A 14,516-nucleotide genomic window follows, 5' to 3' on the forward strand; every position below is an offset into this window, starting at 1 on the left:
CCTTGGGTTTGGCTTAAAGAGGAAAACCCTGCGCTTGCGAGCCGGTACTGGATTAGTGTTGGACCGTTGGCGCCGTTTACTGTGCTCCGCTTAATTGTTAATAAATGCTCCAGCAAGGAAACGTTTTCGTACCCTTCGGCTAAAGGGGGTTGTAAAGTGAAGGTATAATGGTAACATGTAAAAGATTTTAGGAAAAACGTATAGGAAATGTGGCTTTGTAAGAGCGTTATTGTTTTAAGGTGGTTTCGATGTTCACCGCATATAAACGGTCGTTTGGCTAGCCAGTGTGGTTGCGTAAAGCCGGCGCGTAGCGTTTTCGATTTCCACGCCGTGTTTCCGGGTACGGCTGGTTTCCGGTTTGGTGTGGCTGGTTTTTTATTGTTATTTTACCGTTAAACCGTTAGCTTATTAAAAGTGGCTTAGTAATGGTTGCCGTTTTATTAACGTTTTCGTTCGCTTTTTTATTAAGTTAATGCTTAGCCGTTTTCGTTAAGGTAACGGTATTTTTATATTTTACTATCGGCCTCGTGGTGCAGTGGCTTTGCACCAAGCCGGTCCCGCTAGGACTACGGGTTCGAATCCCGTCGAAACCAAAGGACTTTTTGTTTTTAAGCCCCTGGCCTGCCAAAATCGAAATCCGATAAAGGCCGATAAGCCAAATCAACCAAAAACCAACAACGCCGATAAAATAACCGATAATAACTACAACAACCTTATCGATTTCGATAGCAACCCCCCCCTTACCTCCTTTACCTTTGCGCTACCGCCTTGCACCCGTCCGCTACCACCATTAATCCGATTTTTAAATGCACCTTTTTTACGTGCTTGGCAAAGTTATTACCTTGTACGTACCTTAAAGGTTGGGGCTTTTTAAAGCATAAACAAAAAGAAAAATAACGCACGTAATGCACTAAATAAAGGAACGCCGATAACGGGCCAATAAAAAAAAATAACAAAAAAATAAAAAAAGGGTGGAAAAGGAAAGGTCCCCAAATGCTTTAAATTATTTGGGCAAGCAAAATAAAATTGGCAATTCGAACCCTAAAGCAATAATAATTAAATTTAGCAAATTTTAACAAATTACATAACAAAATAATTAACCAACCAATTATAAACAAACAAAACGCGGCCTTATTGGCCTTTTGCAAAAGGGGCTGCACGCGGAAAAACGGTTAATTCCCGGGTGGAGCCTTTACGAACAATCGAACGTAAAAAAAAGTAAGCGTTAGCCAAAGCGGTTTAACACCGCTACGGAAGCGCACCGCCAAAAAGGCGGGAACGCAAGCATAAGGTTTTTCCTTTTTAAGCCCAACCTAAAGGTTTTCCCCCATTTGCATGTATTTAGCCGCAGCACTAAAGTTTTTTCCATAAACATAATAGCGTATAAATACATACATATTTTACTATCCGGGTACGTATAGCTTTATTAAAGGTTGGTAATGGTGCTTTAAAAAGTAATCGTACTTTCCGTTGCCGGTTAAATAGTGCTGGAAGGGTTCGAAAAGGTTGCTTTTTTACCGTTCTTTTCCTTTTATTATGCTTGCTCCTTGTCCTCGTAGCGCAGTGGTTCAGCGCCAGGATGTCTTCTTTGGAAGACGCAGGTTCGAATCTTGCTGGGGACACCGGGCTTTTTGTTTCGTGCATGTAAAAGCGATTTAATTCAGCCCCAAACCATCTCGACGTTTTTCCCAACGTTGGTCCCCACAACGAAGCGACCCACAGCAACAAAAAAAAGCTTTATCATTATCGACAAGCCTTATGGCAAATATACGTGCGACCTCCTTACAACCCCAGCGAAGTTACTCGCGACCCGTTAGCGGGTTCTTTACCCCCGAACCTTATAAATGCACGTGCAGAAGGCACGTGCAGCTTGTGCACGCGCAGTCTTACAAGGCAAGCGAAAAAATAAGGATTTCAGGCCGAGATAAATCCGATAGGCTACCGGAATAGTAGCGCCGGGGGCGCGGAAAGGGATAAAGGTACCGATAACGACGAAAGCGATCCCGATAACAGAGTCGGTTGATAAGATGATGGCACCAATTAATGAAAAAAGGGAAGGATCGCCCTCGAAGGGGCGCGCCTAGCCTGGAAACAAAGGGGCACGCCTTAGCCGGAAAAGGTGGAACCCAATGCATTGAATTTGTAAGCACTAGGTGAAATAGGAAGCTGCTAATTCGGTTGCATGGACCTCGTAAATAAGACCCGGATCGTAGTGTGCTACCTGGGATCGTGGCGCGTGGGTTGTGGCGCGCCTCCTATGCACGCTCGTGTTCGTGCCTTTTTAATTACTAACAGTAGGTAGCTACAAGGTTACTTCATTACTTACGAAGAAGACGCGGAGTTGCTGAAGGAAGGAGTTTTCATCCAACCCTACCAAACAGCTGTCGGCTGGGGCACGGTTTCTACCTTCATATAGTTAACCCGATCCGTAAAGCTCTCCATGGACTATATAACTCGAAAGGGGTAAATAAATATATATATATATATATATATATTGTTATAAAATACATATATTTTGTTAGGAAACCTTAACTGTTTTTTTATACGCAAATTATAACTTATTAAATATATATAAATATATATTTTAATACGTTATAATTTGCGTGCCCTTTTCGCTATATAAAAACGCTTTCTTTATATTTATAGCATTTTTATATGATTTTTAAATGCTTTATGAAAACAGTGAGTTTTTGTTGAAAAGGCGTGGAAAAGGTGGGCGGACAGGGGGTGCACTGACTTAGTCCATTCATGTTATGGAGATCCTGACGTGGAAGCCAGGCGGAACTATTCGCCGGGGGTCGTGTTCAAGGCTTTGTCAGCCAAATCCCGTCCGGATGGCGAGATTAGGAGAAGCTCGAAAGCATCATGAGGGACCTCGGGAACGCGAAGCAAGAGATTTGGGCTTGTACACCCGACTTGCCCAAGTTGAGCCTACCGGAGCAGTCAGCGAAACGCTGCAGGCCAACACTGCTAGTGGATAATATTGCGGGACGTCTCGAATCGTGAGGGAGAATCAAGAATCCGAGTCCGTATTGAAAAGTAAATACTCCCATCGGGGTAGATGTAGCCCGGCTGCTGGCCGGTTTGCCGTACAAGCAGTCGCGTACCCAACCCTTTTGGCTCGACTGGGTCCAGGGCGTATTATCAAAGGACGCCGGGGAATGGTTTCCCGACAGCGGTAATATTGTAAGGTACGATGGGCTACCGGTGCTCTGCTGTGGACTAGTAGACTCGAAGCTTTGGACACGATATCCGTTGGCATTCCCCAGACCTACCGCGGGATACGTTCCGTGGTGAGGCTCCGGTCTTGGTGCTAACGACCGCTGCGGGGCCCTAGTCTATCTAGAAGCGGGGCTGCATGGTGTGCTCGGATCAGCTGGCCTGCACAACGTCCTTGGCGACAACGACATCGTTCCACGGCCTCATCGTCGCAGCCACTACATACACAAACTCCGTCGCCGACAATGATATCCCTCCACGACCTCGACGTCGCAGCCACTACATACATAAATTCCATCACCGACAATAACATCCTTCCACGACTTCGACGGTGCAGGCACTACACACATAAACTCCATCGCCGATAACGACGGCATACGAACCACCCCTTTCCACAGCATCCTCGACAGTAGAAGGCGCTAGACTCCCCTGGCGCTCTTCACGAAGTGGGGGAGCGAGTCCTTGCGCGTCGCCTGTCCTTACTGCCCAGGTACCTAGTTTATAAGGCCGCGTTGGGTTGGACAGCCTGGAGCTCACCGTCAAGCGATCCTGTCGTGTCGTAGCACGAGTAAGACCCTCTGCCTTCCAAACCCCCCCTCCTCCTTGACCACTTGGCAAACCACGTGACTTCGATAATGGTATTAAATTGCTGATGCCTGGGCGGCGTGCTCGCTCGGATAGAAACCGACACCTCATCCTCGTACGATGATGATAAGCTGCTCGAGTTTTGGGCTTGTTAAACTCGCCGACCTCGAGAATAATTGCGGTACCCTTCTCCGACAGCGCTTTCGCCCCCCCGTAATTACTTGTCATCCTACACCGCATCTCTAAGTTGATCAGATCGGCCGACACCGTCATGTTTGGAAGTTTGTTTGCTCGGAAGCCCTTCCCTATCCCCGTCCCTGCTCCCGCCCGCGCTGTAACCGTCAGCAGCGAGGACCCGTTCAATATAGCCGCGGAGGCCGCCGCCACCATCAGCCTACTGGACGAGGCCGCCTCCCGGATCAAGGCCCGCCACCGCCGCCACCGCCGCCAGGACGCCGCCTCCGCCGTCAGCCTGATTGACGAGGCCGCTTCCTGGATCAAGACCCGATGCCACAGCCACCGCCGCCAGGATGCCACCTCCGCCGCCGTTATCACTCCCGGCACGACGTTCGAAGTGGCAGCAGCAGATCTCGGCCGGCACGATGAGAAACTCTGCACTATCCGGGACCTCGTCATCCGGACCCGGCTTAGCCCGAACATGCAGACCCCCCCCGTAGCTAACGCGCTGGTGCTGCTCCAGTCCGCCGTTAAGGGGCTGGTATCTATTTCGGGCACGGCCTCGTTCGAACAGCTAGCTACCGCCATGGATAAGGTGGATCGGGCAGCAAAAGACCTCCGGCAACGGTTGACGGGCGATATTCCTATGACCGTTGGAAACGTAATAGAAGGGTATTACCAAATTGGCGCGGCTATCGGGGGATCCCGTAGGGACGGGCCCTTAATTATCGAAGCTAGGGGAAATAAGGCTACCAATACGGTTCAAATTAATGCCCCCGTATTTGGAGATCCCGCCGCCCTTGCGCAGATTTTTACGGCGCTGCAAGGCTCCGGGCGATAATAGTATTATTATACCAGTTGGGTTACGTAATCAACGACGTGATCCCTGCACGTGCACCTGCCCCCACCGGTCCGCACAGGCCCTGCGCCGGGGAGCATTCTCCGGCGCGGATAAAAGGGCAGCCTCCGCCGCAGGCGGACTCGGAGATCTCTTAGACCCAGACACCAATACACCAAGTTACCTGCGCAACCGTTTTGTTTATTTGCTTTACTCTGAGATCTCGAGACCCCACGGGCCCACCGACTCATCTGCATTTTTTATCGCACCAGTCCTCCCATCATGTACCTGATAAACTGTGACGGGTCATACCGGCTCGAGTCCCACTACAGCCCGACTGGCGTGAGGTACCTCATTCTGTCGCATACATGGGGCGACGACGGAGACGAGGTATCTTACCAGGACATGGGTAATCCGAAAATGGCTCGGAGGAAAAAGGGCTTCGGGAAGATCAAGGAAATCTGCGCCAGGGCCCGGCGAAATGGCATCCCATACGCTTGGGTCGACACCTGCTGCATTGATAAGAGCAGCAGCACCGAGCTATCGGAGTCCATCAACTCCATGTACGACTGGTACCAGCGCGCCGTATGCTGCGTCGCCTATCTCGAGGACTTGAGGGCGGGGAGCGACGAAGCCCCCGAGAACCAGCTCCGCCTCTGTCGGTGGTTCACCCGAGGCTGGACCCTACAGGAGCTCATCGCCCCCGGATCGGTGCTATTCGTCGACGAAAGGTGGAACGAGCGGGGGACCAGGCGCAGCCTCAGTCCCGTGCTCTCGCGTATCACGGGGATCAGCACCGCCGTTCTCGACGGCACCCGCCCCCTGCACAGCGTCGCGGTGGCCCAGAGGATGTCCTGGGCGGCGCGGAGGCTGACCACCCGGGTCGAGGATATAGCCTACTGCCTGCTGGGCATCTTCGACATCAACATGCCCCTGCTCTATGGGGAGGGGCAAAAGGCATTTGTCCGGCTCCAGCAGGCCGTTCTGCAGCAGACTGGCGACCTGTCTGTCTTCGCCTGGGACGTCTCCCGGCCGGACGATCGTGGCCTCGACACCGCCGCCTCGCACGAGTCCAGGATCGCGTACATTGAGGCCGCCCCTTTTGCGCTCCACCCTGCGTGCTTTCGGAGCTGCGAGATGGTGGAGCGCTTTACCGGCAACGTTCTCCCGAGCCCCGCCATCACTATCACGAGCGCCGGCGTTCGATTTTTTGCCTGTATCACCACCGCCGCCGATGGCGAAGGCAGCGGCGGCGGGAATGGCCTTCAGCTCCTCCACCTCCAGTGCAAGGTCGCTCCCGACCCGGCGAAACAGGACGCGTACGTGACCCTCGCCATCCCCTTAGGGCAGGTGCCCGACGGGTATATGCGGTGGGCCGACGCGTTCTGCCCCGTGAGCCCCTCTCACTCGCTAGACCTCGGCGGGTCCGGGTCCCGTCAAGTCCTTACCGAGATCTGTCTCGTTTCCGGAGCGCACCTGCGCTCCATTTTATCGGCCAGCCGGGGGGGCCGGCCGGCCACCTGCGTCGTCAAATGGGACCCGGACGTCCCGGACGTCGCCTCGTCGTACTATCCACAGCATTTGTGGGACCCTGGCAGCTGCTCCTTTTACGCCGAGTGGTCCGACGTCTTCTTAGGCGCCATCGAGGTCAGGGTCCCTAGCAATGATGCCTCCCGCAATGCTGCCGAAGGGTCTACCGGGGGATCCAAGTTTTGGGTACTGTGCGGTATGGCGAGAACGGCGGCGGTGGCGGCGGCAGAACCTAGAAACGACCATCGGCATGGCAAGCGCAAAGCCGGCGATCGCGGAGTCGTTAGCAGCGACGACGGTACGGGATGGGAGTTTTGGGCAGCTATTCTGCAAGAGCTCCAGGACGGGACCCTTCCTAACTTGGCTCAGGGCTTTCAGGCTACGAGGCTCCGGAATCCGTACACCCTAGCGGACGTGTCGCTCGCTCTGAGGACGGAGCTCCGGGGCGTGCACGCCACGTTTCCCCGGACCTGCACGGTTCCGTATGGTGCCGGCGCTAGTATCGCCTTTACAGTCAGCGCAACCACCGATACCGATAGCAGCAGGGAAGTCCGCATTTCGGCGACACTTTAATTTACTGTATAGGCCGTACATAGGGGAGGAGAAAAGGGGAAGGACGAGGGAAAGGGAAAGAGGAGGAGTATAATTGCAACCGATATGCACCTTGGGCAGCCCAACTGAGGTTCTGACCTGTCGCACCCAAGATTCTCGCGCAACTCCAATCTCGCTGCCACAGTTCAGTGCCACAGCTCCCTTTGGGTACGATGCCCCTCGATCCAGTTACCGCCGTAGGACTGGGAGCGGGAACCCTTCAGTTCATCGACTTCACCGCGAAGCTCGTCGGCACCGGTCGCGAGATTGCCCAGTCTGTCAATGGCGCCACGGTCGAGTACTGCGATATCGAGGCCATCGCCCGCAGTCTCATCTGGCTCGTCGGGCAGGTGTCTGACGCCAAACGGAGCTGGGACGGCGCCTACTGGTCAGAAAGGTTCCGTTCGGCGGGCGATCTCGAGATAGACAGGCTGGCGACCGGCTGCGAGGAGGTGGCCGCCGAGCTTCTCGGGGCTCTGGAGGCTCTCAAGATCGTGGGCAAAAGGACGGTGTGGAGGACCACGATACAGGCCCTCAAGATCGTCTGGATCGAAGGCAAAATTAGTACGATCCGGACCAGGCTCGAAGATTATCGCATGGGAATCCACACCGCGCTTCTTGTGTCTTTACGGTATGGTAGCCCCTTTTGGCTCACCGAGGGCCGCCAACTACTCCGGCTAACAAGCTGTTCTGTCAAAATAGCGAGGCTCGACGTGCCCCGGGAGCTCTTCAGAGGGCTTAAAGCCATGACCGACCAAGAGAGGGACGTGTTCTTCAAGGCTCAGATCTTGGAACAGCTGAGGTTTCTCGAACAGCAAGACCGCGAGCATCGAATCCCCGAGGCGCACCAGCGCACCTTCAGATGGGTCTTCTCGACCGAGGAGGAGCAAGATGATCGGTCTGGCAACTGGTCCAACTTCATATCCTGGCTGGAGGGCGACAGCGACCCTCTCTACTGGATCACCGGGAAGGCGGGATCGGGCAAGTCAACCCTGGTGAAGTTCATTGTGCATAATGAGCAGCGCGCAAGCTCACTGGACAGGTGGTCCGGCGGTCTCCCTGTGGTCACTGCCCGGTTCTACTTCTGGAACTCGGGCACCGAGACCCGGATGTCCCAAGAGGGCCTCCTCCGCTCCATCCTACACGACGCCCTCAGCCAGCGTCCAAGCCTTGTGCCGAAGGTCCTAGCCCGAAGATGGCAGCACTCGCAGCTGTTCGGCTCGGATCTACGTCCATGGGAGCCAGAGGAGCTCAGCCAAGCTTTCAAGACGCTCGTGGCTACTGCGGGCGAGGATGGATTCAGGGTTTGTCTATTCGTGGATGGACTCGACGAGTTCGATGGCGACCATTGGGAGCTTATCGAGCTCTTTAAGCTGGCCATATCATTCACCAACGTGAAGGCGTGCCTGGCCAGCCGCCCATGGGCCGTTTTCGAGGAGGCCTTTATGCATAGACCAAGCCTTCGGCTCGAGGTCATGACCTGCCCCAACATCGTCGGCTTCGTAGACTCGAGCTTCCAGAGCAGCTCGGGTTTCGTGGCTCTCAGGCGGCGAGAGCCCGCGTTCCCCGACACCCAAATTGAAAACATTGCGAAGAAGTCCTCAGGCGTCTTCCTATGGGTGACGCTGGTCGTGCGATCTTTGCTTAACGGCCTTACGAATCGGGACAGGATAAGAGATCTTCAGCGGCGGCTGGAAGAACTTCCGCCGAGCCTAGAAGACTTCTACCAGAAGATATTCGACAGCATCATGAGCGACAACTTCTATCAGGAGCACGCGTACCAGCTCTTTCGCCTTGTGGGCGTTGCGGATGGGCACCTGACTGTGCTGGGCCTGTCGTTCGCAGATGAGGACGAGGACGAGGACACTTCGCCCACGAACGCACTGCACCTACCAATTGCTCCCCTCTCGGGAGCAGAGATCGGCGACAGGATGGAACTGGCAAAGAAGCAGCTCAACAGCTGCTGCAAGGGGCTTCTGGAGGTGCCCCGTGTCGAGTACGATGAGCCCACCGCCGAGGGCGAGTTGTTAAACGACGAACCCGAGAGTGCACAGCAGAGACAGCCAAGCCAAGACAGAAAGTCGAGAACTCGACATCCAGTCTGCCATGGATGCGAAGGGTGACTTACTTGCACCGAACGGTGCAGGACTTCTTGAAAAGCCGCCAGGTCGCTCTGCAGTTAACCCCTGATCCTGAAAACTCTATTCCTATTCCAGAGCCCAAGAGCGCAGCCGCAGTAAGTTTATGGAACCCTATAACACGAAAGTGTACTGGTCTAATGTTGTTTTTTTCTTCTCCGCCCGCCAGGCCATCAAAGCCGCCATAGAGTCCGGCGTCGACATCATCTCCATGTCGTGGACGATCAGCCGAGCAGCTGAGAAACGCCGTGCACGACATGCAAAGTCTGGGCAAGCGGATACCCCTCATGTTTTGCTCGGCAAAAGACGAAGGCAACAACGATACCAAGACAGACACCTACCCCGGGGCCTGCTACCCCCAGGAGATCTTCCGCATCGGGGCGGCCACAAAAGAGGGCCACCCCTGGCCCACGGTAACGAACCCGCAAACCCTCCACTTCTTCATCCCTGGCGTCGACATCAAGGACGTCTGGGGCGACTTCACCCCTCCCACCAACATAACCGCGAACCTCCTCACCCAGCAGGGCAGGACCGGCTCCTCGATTGCGACGGCGCTCGCCGCGGGCCTGGCCGCCCTCCTCATCCACTGCATGAAGACCGGCGCCTGGTACACGCAGGAAACAAAAAAAGCAAAAAAAGCTGGGGGCCGAGGAAACCATACTCCCCTCCGCTGTTTCGTCCATCGGCACTCCGCGTCCATGCAAACGGCCCTGGAGAGGCTCAGCAGCAAAATGGGAGGCCTTCCGTACGCGCAGCCGGCCGAGAAGTTCAAGAGGGCCACGGGGCTGCTGAAGCACTACGATGTGCAGGGAGGCGTCGGGAATAACGTGCCGACTCCCTTGAGCCGATTGCTGTGCTGATGAGGGATTTGCATGAGCGGCAGTAGGCCGCGAGGTGTCAGACTTTTTCCGCACCAAAAAGATTGTTCTGTATTCCTTTCTCCTTTTCTTCAAGGGGATTGCTGTTCTCGTAGATATACACAGAGATTTTGTCTGTGCACCGACTTTGCCCCTTTGCATTTTGCCACCCGGGATGTTCTCGATCAATCCACACGGCACTATTGAGTGAGTACCTTCGCATCTGTAAGCTGACATCCGGCCATTCCCGTCCTAGGGTCGTGCCCTTCCTTCCTTGAGCGCTTTCCGGCCTGGACGGTCCCGGCCCCGAGAAAGCACCCTTGGTGGCAAATCACACAATCCTAACATCCCGTACAGCGACGTCCGGCTTGGTTTTCCAATAAAACCTCGCGATCCCAACCCTTCGAAATACCTGCGGATCCTGCTCCTGGTGGTCCACCGCCTCCAGGATCAGTCTGATGGTCGAGCCGGGACGACCGTTGCGACGCCACCAGTCGAAACCGTAGCCGCGCCAAGGGCTGCCGTGCTCGAACCTGAAAAGGTCCAGGTGCCAGGTTGGCCGTAGCGAGGCGTCCGCCGCCGGCATTGCGCCGCCTGCGTCCAGGTGGTAGTCGTAGTCCGGAGCCCGCGTGTCCTGGGCCGCGAGCCTCAGCAAGCTCTGCTGGTCTACGGCGTTCACCTTTTGTAGCGGACCCCGGATCACGACGGAGCCGGTCGCGCGGCCCTGGGCCTTGCCGCTGACCGACACGTCCGCCATGGAGACGAGCCGGGCCAGTGGTTCTAGGCGGCGCTCGGTGTGGTCACGCACGAGGGCGTAGTCGACGGCGCGCTTCGGCATCGCAGCCCACGTCCATGAGGGATAGCAAGAGGAGGCTGTCGTGGCCGTTGTTGAGGCAGGCGCCTTAACTACTCGCCACGCGAGACTCCGCAGGAAGTAGTCGCCCTTCCACACCCCCGCGACAAAGTCGCACCGAAAGATAGGCCCCATCATGTCGGCAAGACCGAGCACGGCCGCGATCCGGTCCGACTCCTTGGTGAGATCCCGTTTCGTGTACTCGGCCACGACGTTTTCCCACTCCAGATACATCTCCCGGGCATCGTCTTCCGGGCGGCGGCGCGCGGCCGCCCCGTCCGTCCTGAGCGGCCGGTGCACGATCTCCTTCATCCGCAGCTCCAGGTTCCGCTCCTCGATGTTGCCGTCCTCTATGAATTGCGTCTCGAGCGCGCCGTCGCGCATGAACCAGCTGTTCGGCTCCGGCTCCGTCGCCCGGAGCGAGACGCATTCCCACTGCAGGTGCTCGCTGCCGAACCAGAGGATGCGGGTGCTGAGCATCTGCTCCTGCAGCGTCCACCCCCGAGAGTGGATCGGCCCCCTGAAGCTGCTCGCGGACCGCCCGTCGGCCGCCGTGGTGGTCCGTGGCTGGACGGCAAGCAGTGGCCGTGGCTTGCTCAAGAAATACGGCGCCGGGATGGGGAACGGGAGGGGCTGTGGCTGGATGGTGTCTCGACGGACGAAAAGCTTGTCGCCGCAGTCCGAGCCGAAGAGGGTCGAGATGGTGAGGGTGGCGTTCGAGTAGACGCTGCTCATCTTGGCGGCCTCGGCTTCCCAGTCGTCGGCGTCGTCCTGCACGATGCACAAGGCGTCGATCCACAGGTAGCGGAAGCCCAGGTTCCTGGCGGCGGTAATGGAATCCTGGATTGTTGACGGCAAAGACTCCATGGATATGTTCTCAAGGTGCTGTTCGAGGTTGTCTTTGACCGTCGTCGTTGCCTTGGTTGTGCCCCAGCAGTACGACAAGGCGCAATAGACATCCCTCGCCCCGTGCGTTTCCACGAGGCACACGGCCGGATCTTCTTCGGTGCCATGGGTCAGGTCTAGGACACGAGTGGGAAGGATTGGGTTCGCGACGTCTTGAGATCGCCGGCATTTCGGATGGTTCTTTTTACAAGTTGCCAGCCAAGCCTTGCCCAAGCCCGTTGCTTGCCGGGAGGCGGTTCCGCTCTCGTCAATACCGCTTTGGTGATCGGCTACATTATACATGAACTCCTCTGGACTGTATCAGCGAGACATTTAGGGATCGATGCAAACAAATTCGTAGCAGTGACTTACCCTCCAAGGGACTAATCTCCAGATCAGAGCTGAGGCTTCCACACTCGACCCGTAAAGCAAATTGTCCGACAAAATATTCCTGGACCAGGCTCACTCTGACTGGCAACCCACCTTGTTCCTTGCCGCCTTCAGACTGTACCCCTTTTTTGCTCTGTTTCTGGGGGCGATTGACTGCGTCGAGTAATAGGCGGCAGAACGGACAGTTGCTTATAGAAACCGAGTGTTCCAGCTCTCGCAGACTCGGCGTGTGCTCAAAGGGGCCGCGGGCACTACCGACAGTACCCGTTGACGGCAGCACTGAGCATTTTGCAATTGTGTTCCTGCAAAGAGTACAGTACGTCGCCGGAACGGCCTGAAGATTCCGGGTCTGCGCGATGCGAGAGAGGGTACCGAAGAAGGCGTCGACGATGTCTCCGTATTTGAGCAGTTCTTCGACCCCGCCCCGGAAGTCCCAGACTTTCCTGAACTCGCTGCCCTGGAGAACATAGCGGAAGACCTCTTCACACTCCGGGGCAGGAACCAGGCCTCGGTTGGAACCGGACAGGCAAAATGATACGAGATTCCGTGCCCCCTGGTGAAGCCGAACCTCATCCTCGGTGTCCATAGGCGTGCTCTCGGTGATGTCAACCGAGAATGATGCACCGGCTTGCTCGAGGATCTGTATAAGCGAAAGCTGGCGACTCATCAAAGCAAGGTCGAGGATTTTCCATTTCGCGCCGGCATCGACGGGCAGCTCGACATCGGCACCGGCGTCGAGGAGTGTTTGGACCTTTTGCACATCTGCGAGCTCCATGGCCAGCATCAACGGCGACAGCCCACTCGGCTCTCTGCGCTCTGCGCGGGCATCTCGGTGTTTTCCAAACTCCGGCTCCGGCTCCGGCTCTTGATGCATTCCCGACAGCAAGGCGTGGACCGCGCGTGACTTTTTATCTTGTCCGAGCACCCTGTGTTCATTCTTCCCGGTCCGCACGAAGCGCGCCTCGGTCTTCCTACCCAGGTCGGCCCCGTGTTTGACAATCCAGGAGACGTCGCGTGACCAGTCGTTGCGCCTGTCGATCCCAAGATCGAGAGCCTCGTGGAGCACCGTGTAGCCTCGGGCATTGAGCCGATTGATGTCGGCGCCGTGGCGCACCAGGCACTCGGCCACGTCGAACTGCTGGAGCCAGAGTGCGCGATGGAGAGGCGTGTTGAAGGTGTACCAAGGGTCGTAGGCGGACGACATGGGGCCCACGCCGGGGATCGGGAAGACCAGCTCATCTTCGGTCCAGGAAATATTGGGATTCCATCCCCGAGACAGAGCGTGGGAGACTGACTTGAGGTTGAACAAAGGAAGGTCCTGGCGGTCTTGTCGCTCGGGCTTCCCAGGGCCCCAAGGCCGAAAACCGAAGGGGTCAACGGCGTCGTTGGAGGCGATAGACTGCTTTTTGAGCCTATCAGCCAGGCCTTGGAGGTATGGATTTCCAGCTGAACTGGTGGAACCTTCGAATGCCATACTGGAATCTCAAGCGCCTATTGATAGCTTGGATTGGTTTGACGGCTGCGAAATTCTTCGAAAACGAGGTTCTAGGGAGTTGGGGCTGATAGCGGATTTGGATTTTGGGCACCAATCAACAAGATTTTGGCGCCATACATGTTCAAGCTATGATATCGTTGGCATTGGCCCTTTTCCAATGAGGGGTCGTACAGAAATATTACGCCGCTACTTTATTTGGCTTAGCAGACCAAGCCAGCCCAATTTCACTGACAACAGACAGTGCCTCAGCCAATAACAACCGGGAAGACGGGATTACAAGAACACCTGTTAAAACAAATGTTACAAAGTAGACAGTATATACTGTCATGAGGAAGCCTTAAGCATAAATATCAGATGCCTGAGGCATCGGAAGAGCGGTCCCCCTGCCTGGAAGCGTATGACGCTTCCAGGCGTTAAGAGGGAAGCTTAGTAAGCAAGGAGGACAGGGAGTTACGTGTATATAAAGGGCAAAGGCCTTTACGGGACCTTGCACTTTAAATCCTTTTTTTTTAAAGCATATTAACCGGAATAGCCTTATACCGTGCTTATCCCTTTTGCTTGCAACAATTATAAGCCCGGCAACTTTTAAACCCTTTAACGTAAAGTAAAAGGCTTAGCAATACGGATTTATTCCTTTTTTATTACTTTTATTAAATCGTTCCTAAACGCGCTTTTCCAAGCGCATTTATCCTCCTTTTTTTTTCCGCGATTTTTTTACGGAAAGATTTTTACGCTTTTAAAATTTCCTTTAACAAAGTTTTTTTTGCCAAAGCAAATTTTGTTGTTAATTCCGAACGTTGCTAAAAACCTTTATTAAATTTTACTTTTTTAATTTTTACGTTTTTACGCTTTTAAAGCTTTTAACCCCTTATTTTTTACCGCTTTACTTTTACGAATTTCCGGTTGCTATTAATTATAAGTGGTACGAATAACGACCTTTTCGTAATAGCGTTATTTA

At 54.9% G+C, this 14,516-nt stretch overlaps 7 protein-coding genes and 2 pseudogenes across 9 annotated transcripts in view; 6 read left to right on the top strand and 3 right to left on the bottom strand.

Moving 5' to 3' along the window:
* Positions 1-521: 521 nt before the first annotated feature.
* Positions 522-593, top strand: GGTG_20194 (annotated as a pseudogene). The gene has a single exon. The product of its transcript is annotated as a tRNA-OTHER (tRNA).
* Positions 594-608: 15 nt separating this feature from the next.
* Positions 609-2,510, bottom strand: GGTG_09877 (hypothetical protein; the record flags this gene model as incomplete). Its single annotated transcript, XM_009227736.1, has 6 exons — positions 609-702; positions 754-866; positions 1,041-1,154; positions 1,396-1,487; positions 2,327-2,344; positions 2,447-2,510. The coding sequence occupies 6 exons, from the start codon at positions 2,508-2,510 to the stop codon at positions 609-611; spliced, it is 495 nt and encodes a 164-aa protein (XP_009226000.1).
* On the top strand, positions 1,550-1,622 carry GGTG_20195 (annotated as a pseudogene). The gene has a single exon. The product of its transcript is annotated as a tRNA-OTHER (tRNA).
* Positions 2,511-2,666: 156 nt separating the features above from the next.
* On the top strand, positions 2,667-3,297 carry GGTG_09878 (hypothetical protein; the record flags this gene model as incomplete). Its single annotated transcript, XM_009227737.1, has 3 exons — positions 2,667-2,682; positions 3,062-3,191; positions 3,270-3,297. 3 exons carry the CDS (start codon positions 2,667-2,669, stop codon positions 3,295-3,297), a joined length of 174 nt encoding a protein of 57 aa, XP_009226001.1.
* A 106-nt stretch (positions 3,298-3,403) lies between these two features.
* On the top strand, positions 3,404-4,912 carry GGTG_09879 (hypothetical protein). The gene is made up of 2 exons (XM_009227738.1): positions 3,404-3,787; positions 3,901-4,912. Exon 2 carries the CDS (start codon positions 4,076-4,078, stop codon positions 4,820-4,822), a length of 747 nt encoding a protein of 248 aa, XP_009226002.1. The 5' UTR covers positions 3,404-3,787; positions 3,901-4,075; the 3' UTR covers positions 4,823-4,912.
* A 122-nt stretch (positions 4,913-5,034) lies between these two features.
* Positions 5,035-6,849, top strand: GGTG_09880 (hypothetical protein; the record flags this gene model as incomplete). The annotated part of the gene is made up of 2 exons (XM_009227739.1): positions 5,035-6,647; positions 6,728-6,849. The coding sequence occupies exons 1-2, from the start codon at positions 5,102-5,104 to the stop codon at positions 6,847-6,849; spliced, it is 1,668 nt and encodes a 555-aa protein (XP_009226003.1). The 5' UTR covers positions 5,035-5,101.
* A 264-nt stretch (positions 6,850-7,113) lies between these two features.
* Positions 7,114-9,938, top strand: GGTG_09881 (hypothetical protein; the record flags this gene model as incomplete). The annotated part of the gene is made up of 3 exons (XM_009227740.1): positions 7,114-8,986; positions 9,157-9,176; positions 9,315-9,938. 3 exons carry the CDS (start codon positions 7,114-7,116, stop codon positions 9,936-9,938), a joined length of 2,517 nt encoding a protein of 838 aa, XP_009226004.1.
* Positions 9,939-10,266: 328 nt separating this feature from the next.
* GGTG_09882 (hypothetical protein) lies at positions 10,267-13,537 on the bottom strand (the record flags this gene model as incomplete). The annotated part of the gene is made up of 2 exons (XM_009227741.1): positions 10,267-11,963; positions 12,046-13,537. The coding sequence occupies 2 exons, from the start codon at positions 13,535-13,537 to the stop codon at positions 10,267-10,269; spliced, it is 3,189 nt and encodes a 1,062-aa protein (XP_009226005.1).
* A 358-nt stretch (positions 13,538-13,895) lies between these two features.
* The window catches only part of GGTG_09883 (hypothetical protein), a gene marked incomplete at both ends in the record, with an annotated part of 1,907 nt that continues 1,286 nt past the window's right edge, over positions 13,896-14,516 (bottom strand). Inside the window, 2 exons of the mRNA XM_009227742.1 lie at positions 13,896-14,150; positions 14,291-14,358. Of these exons, the coding sequence (XP_009226006.1) occupies positions 13,896-14,150; positions 14,291-14,358 (323 nt within the window). The remainder of the gene's footprint in view (positions 14,151-14,290; positions 14,359-14,516) is intronic.

The sequence above is a fragment of the Gaeumannomyces tritici genome (assembly GCF_000145635.1).
Source record: "Gaeumannomyces tritici R3-111a-1 unplaced genomic scaffold supercont2.5, whole genome shotgun sequence".
Classification (NCBI taxonomy): domain Eukaryota; kingdom Fungi; phylum Ascomycota; class Sordariomycetes; order Magnaporthales; family Magnaporthaceae; genus Gaeumannomyces; species Gaeumannomyces tritici.

Excerpts from the sequence above, each read along its gene's own strand:
- GGTG_09879 (XM_009227738.1), top strand. The coding sequence starts at position 4,076 with ATGTTTGGAAGTTTGTTTGCTCGGAAGCCCTTCCCTATCCCCGTCCCT.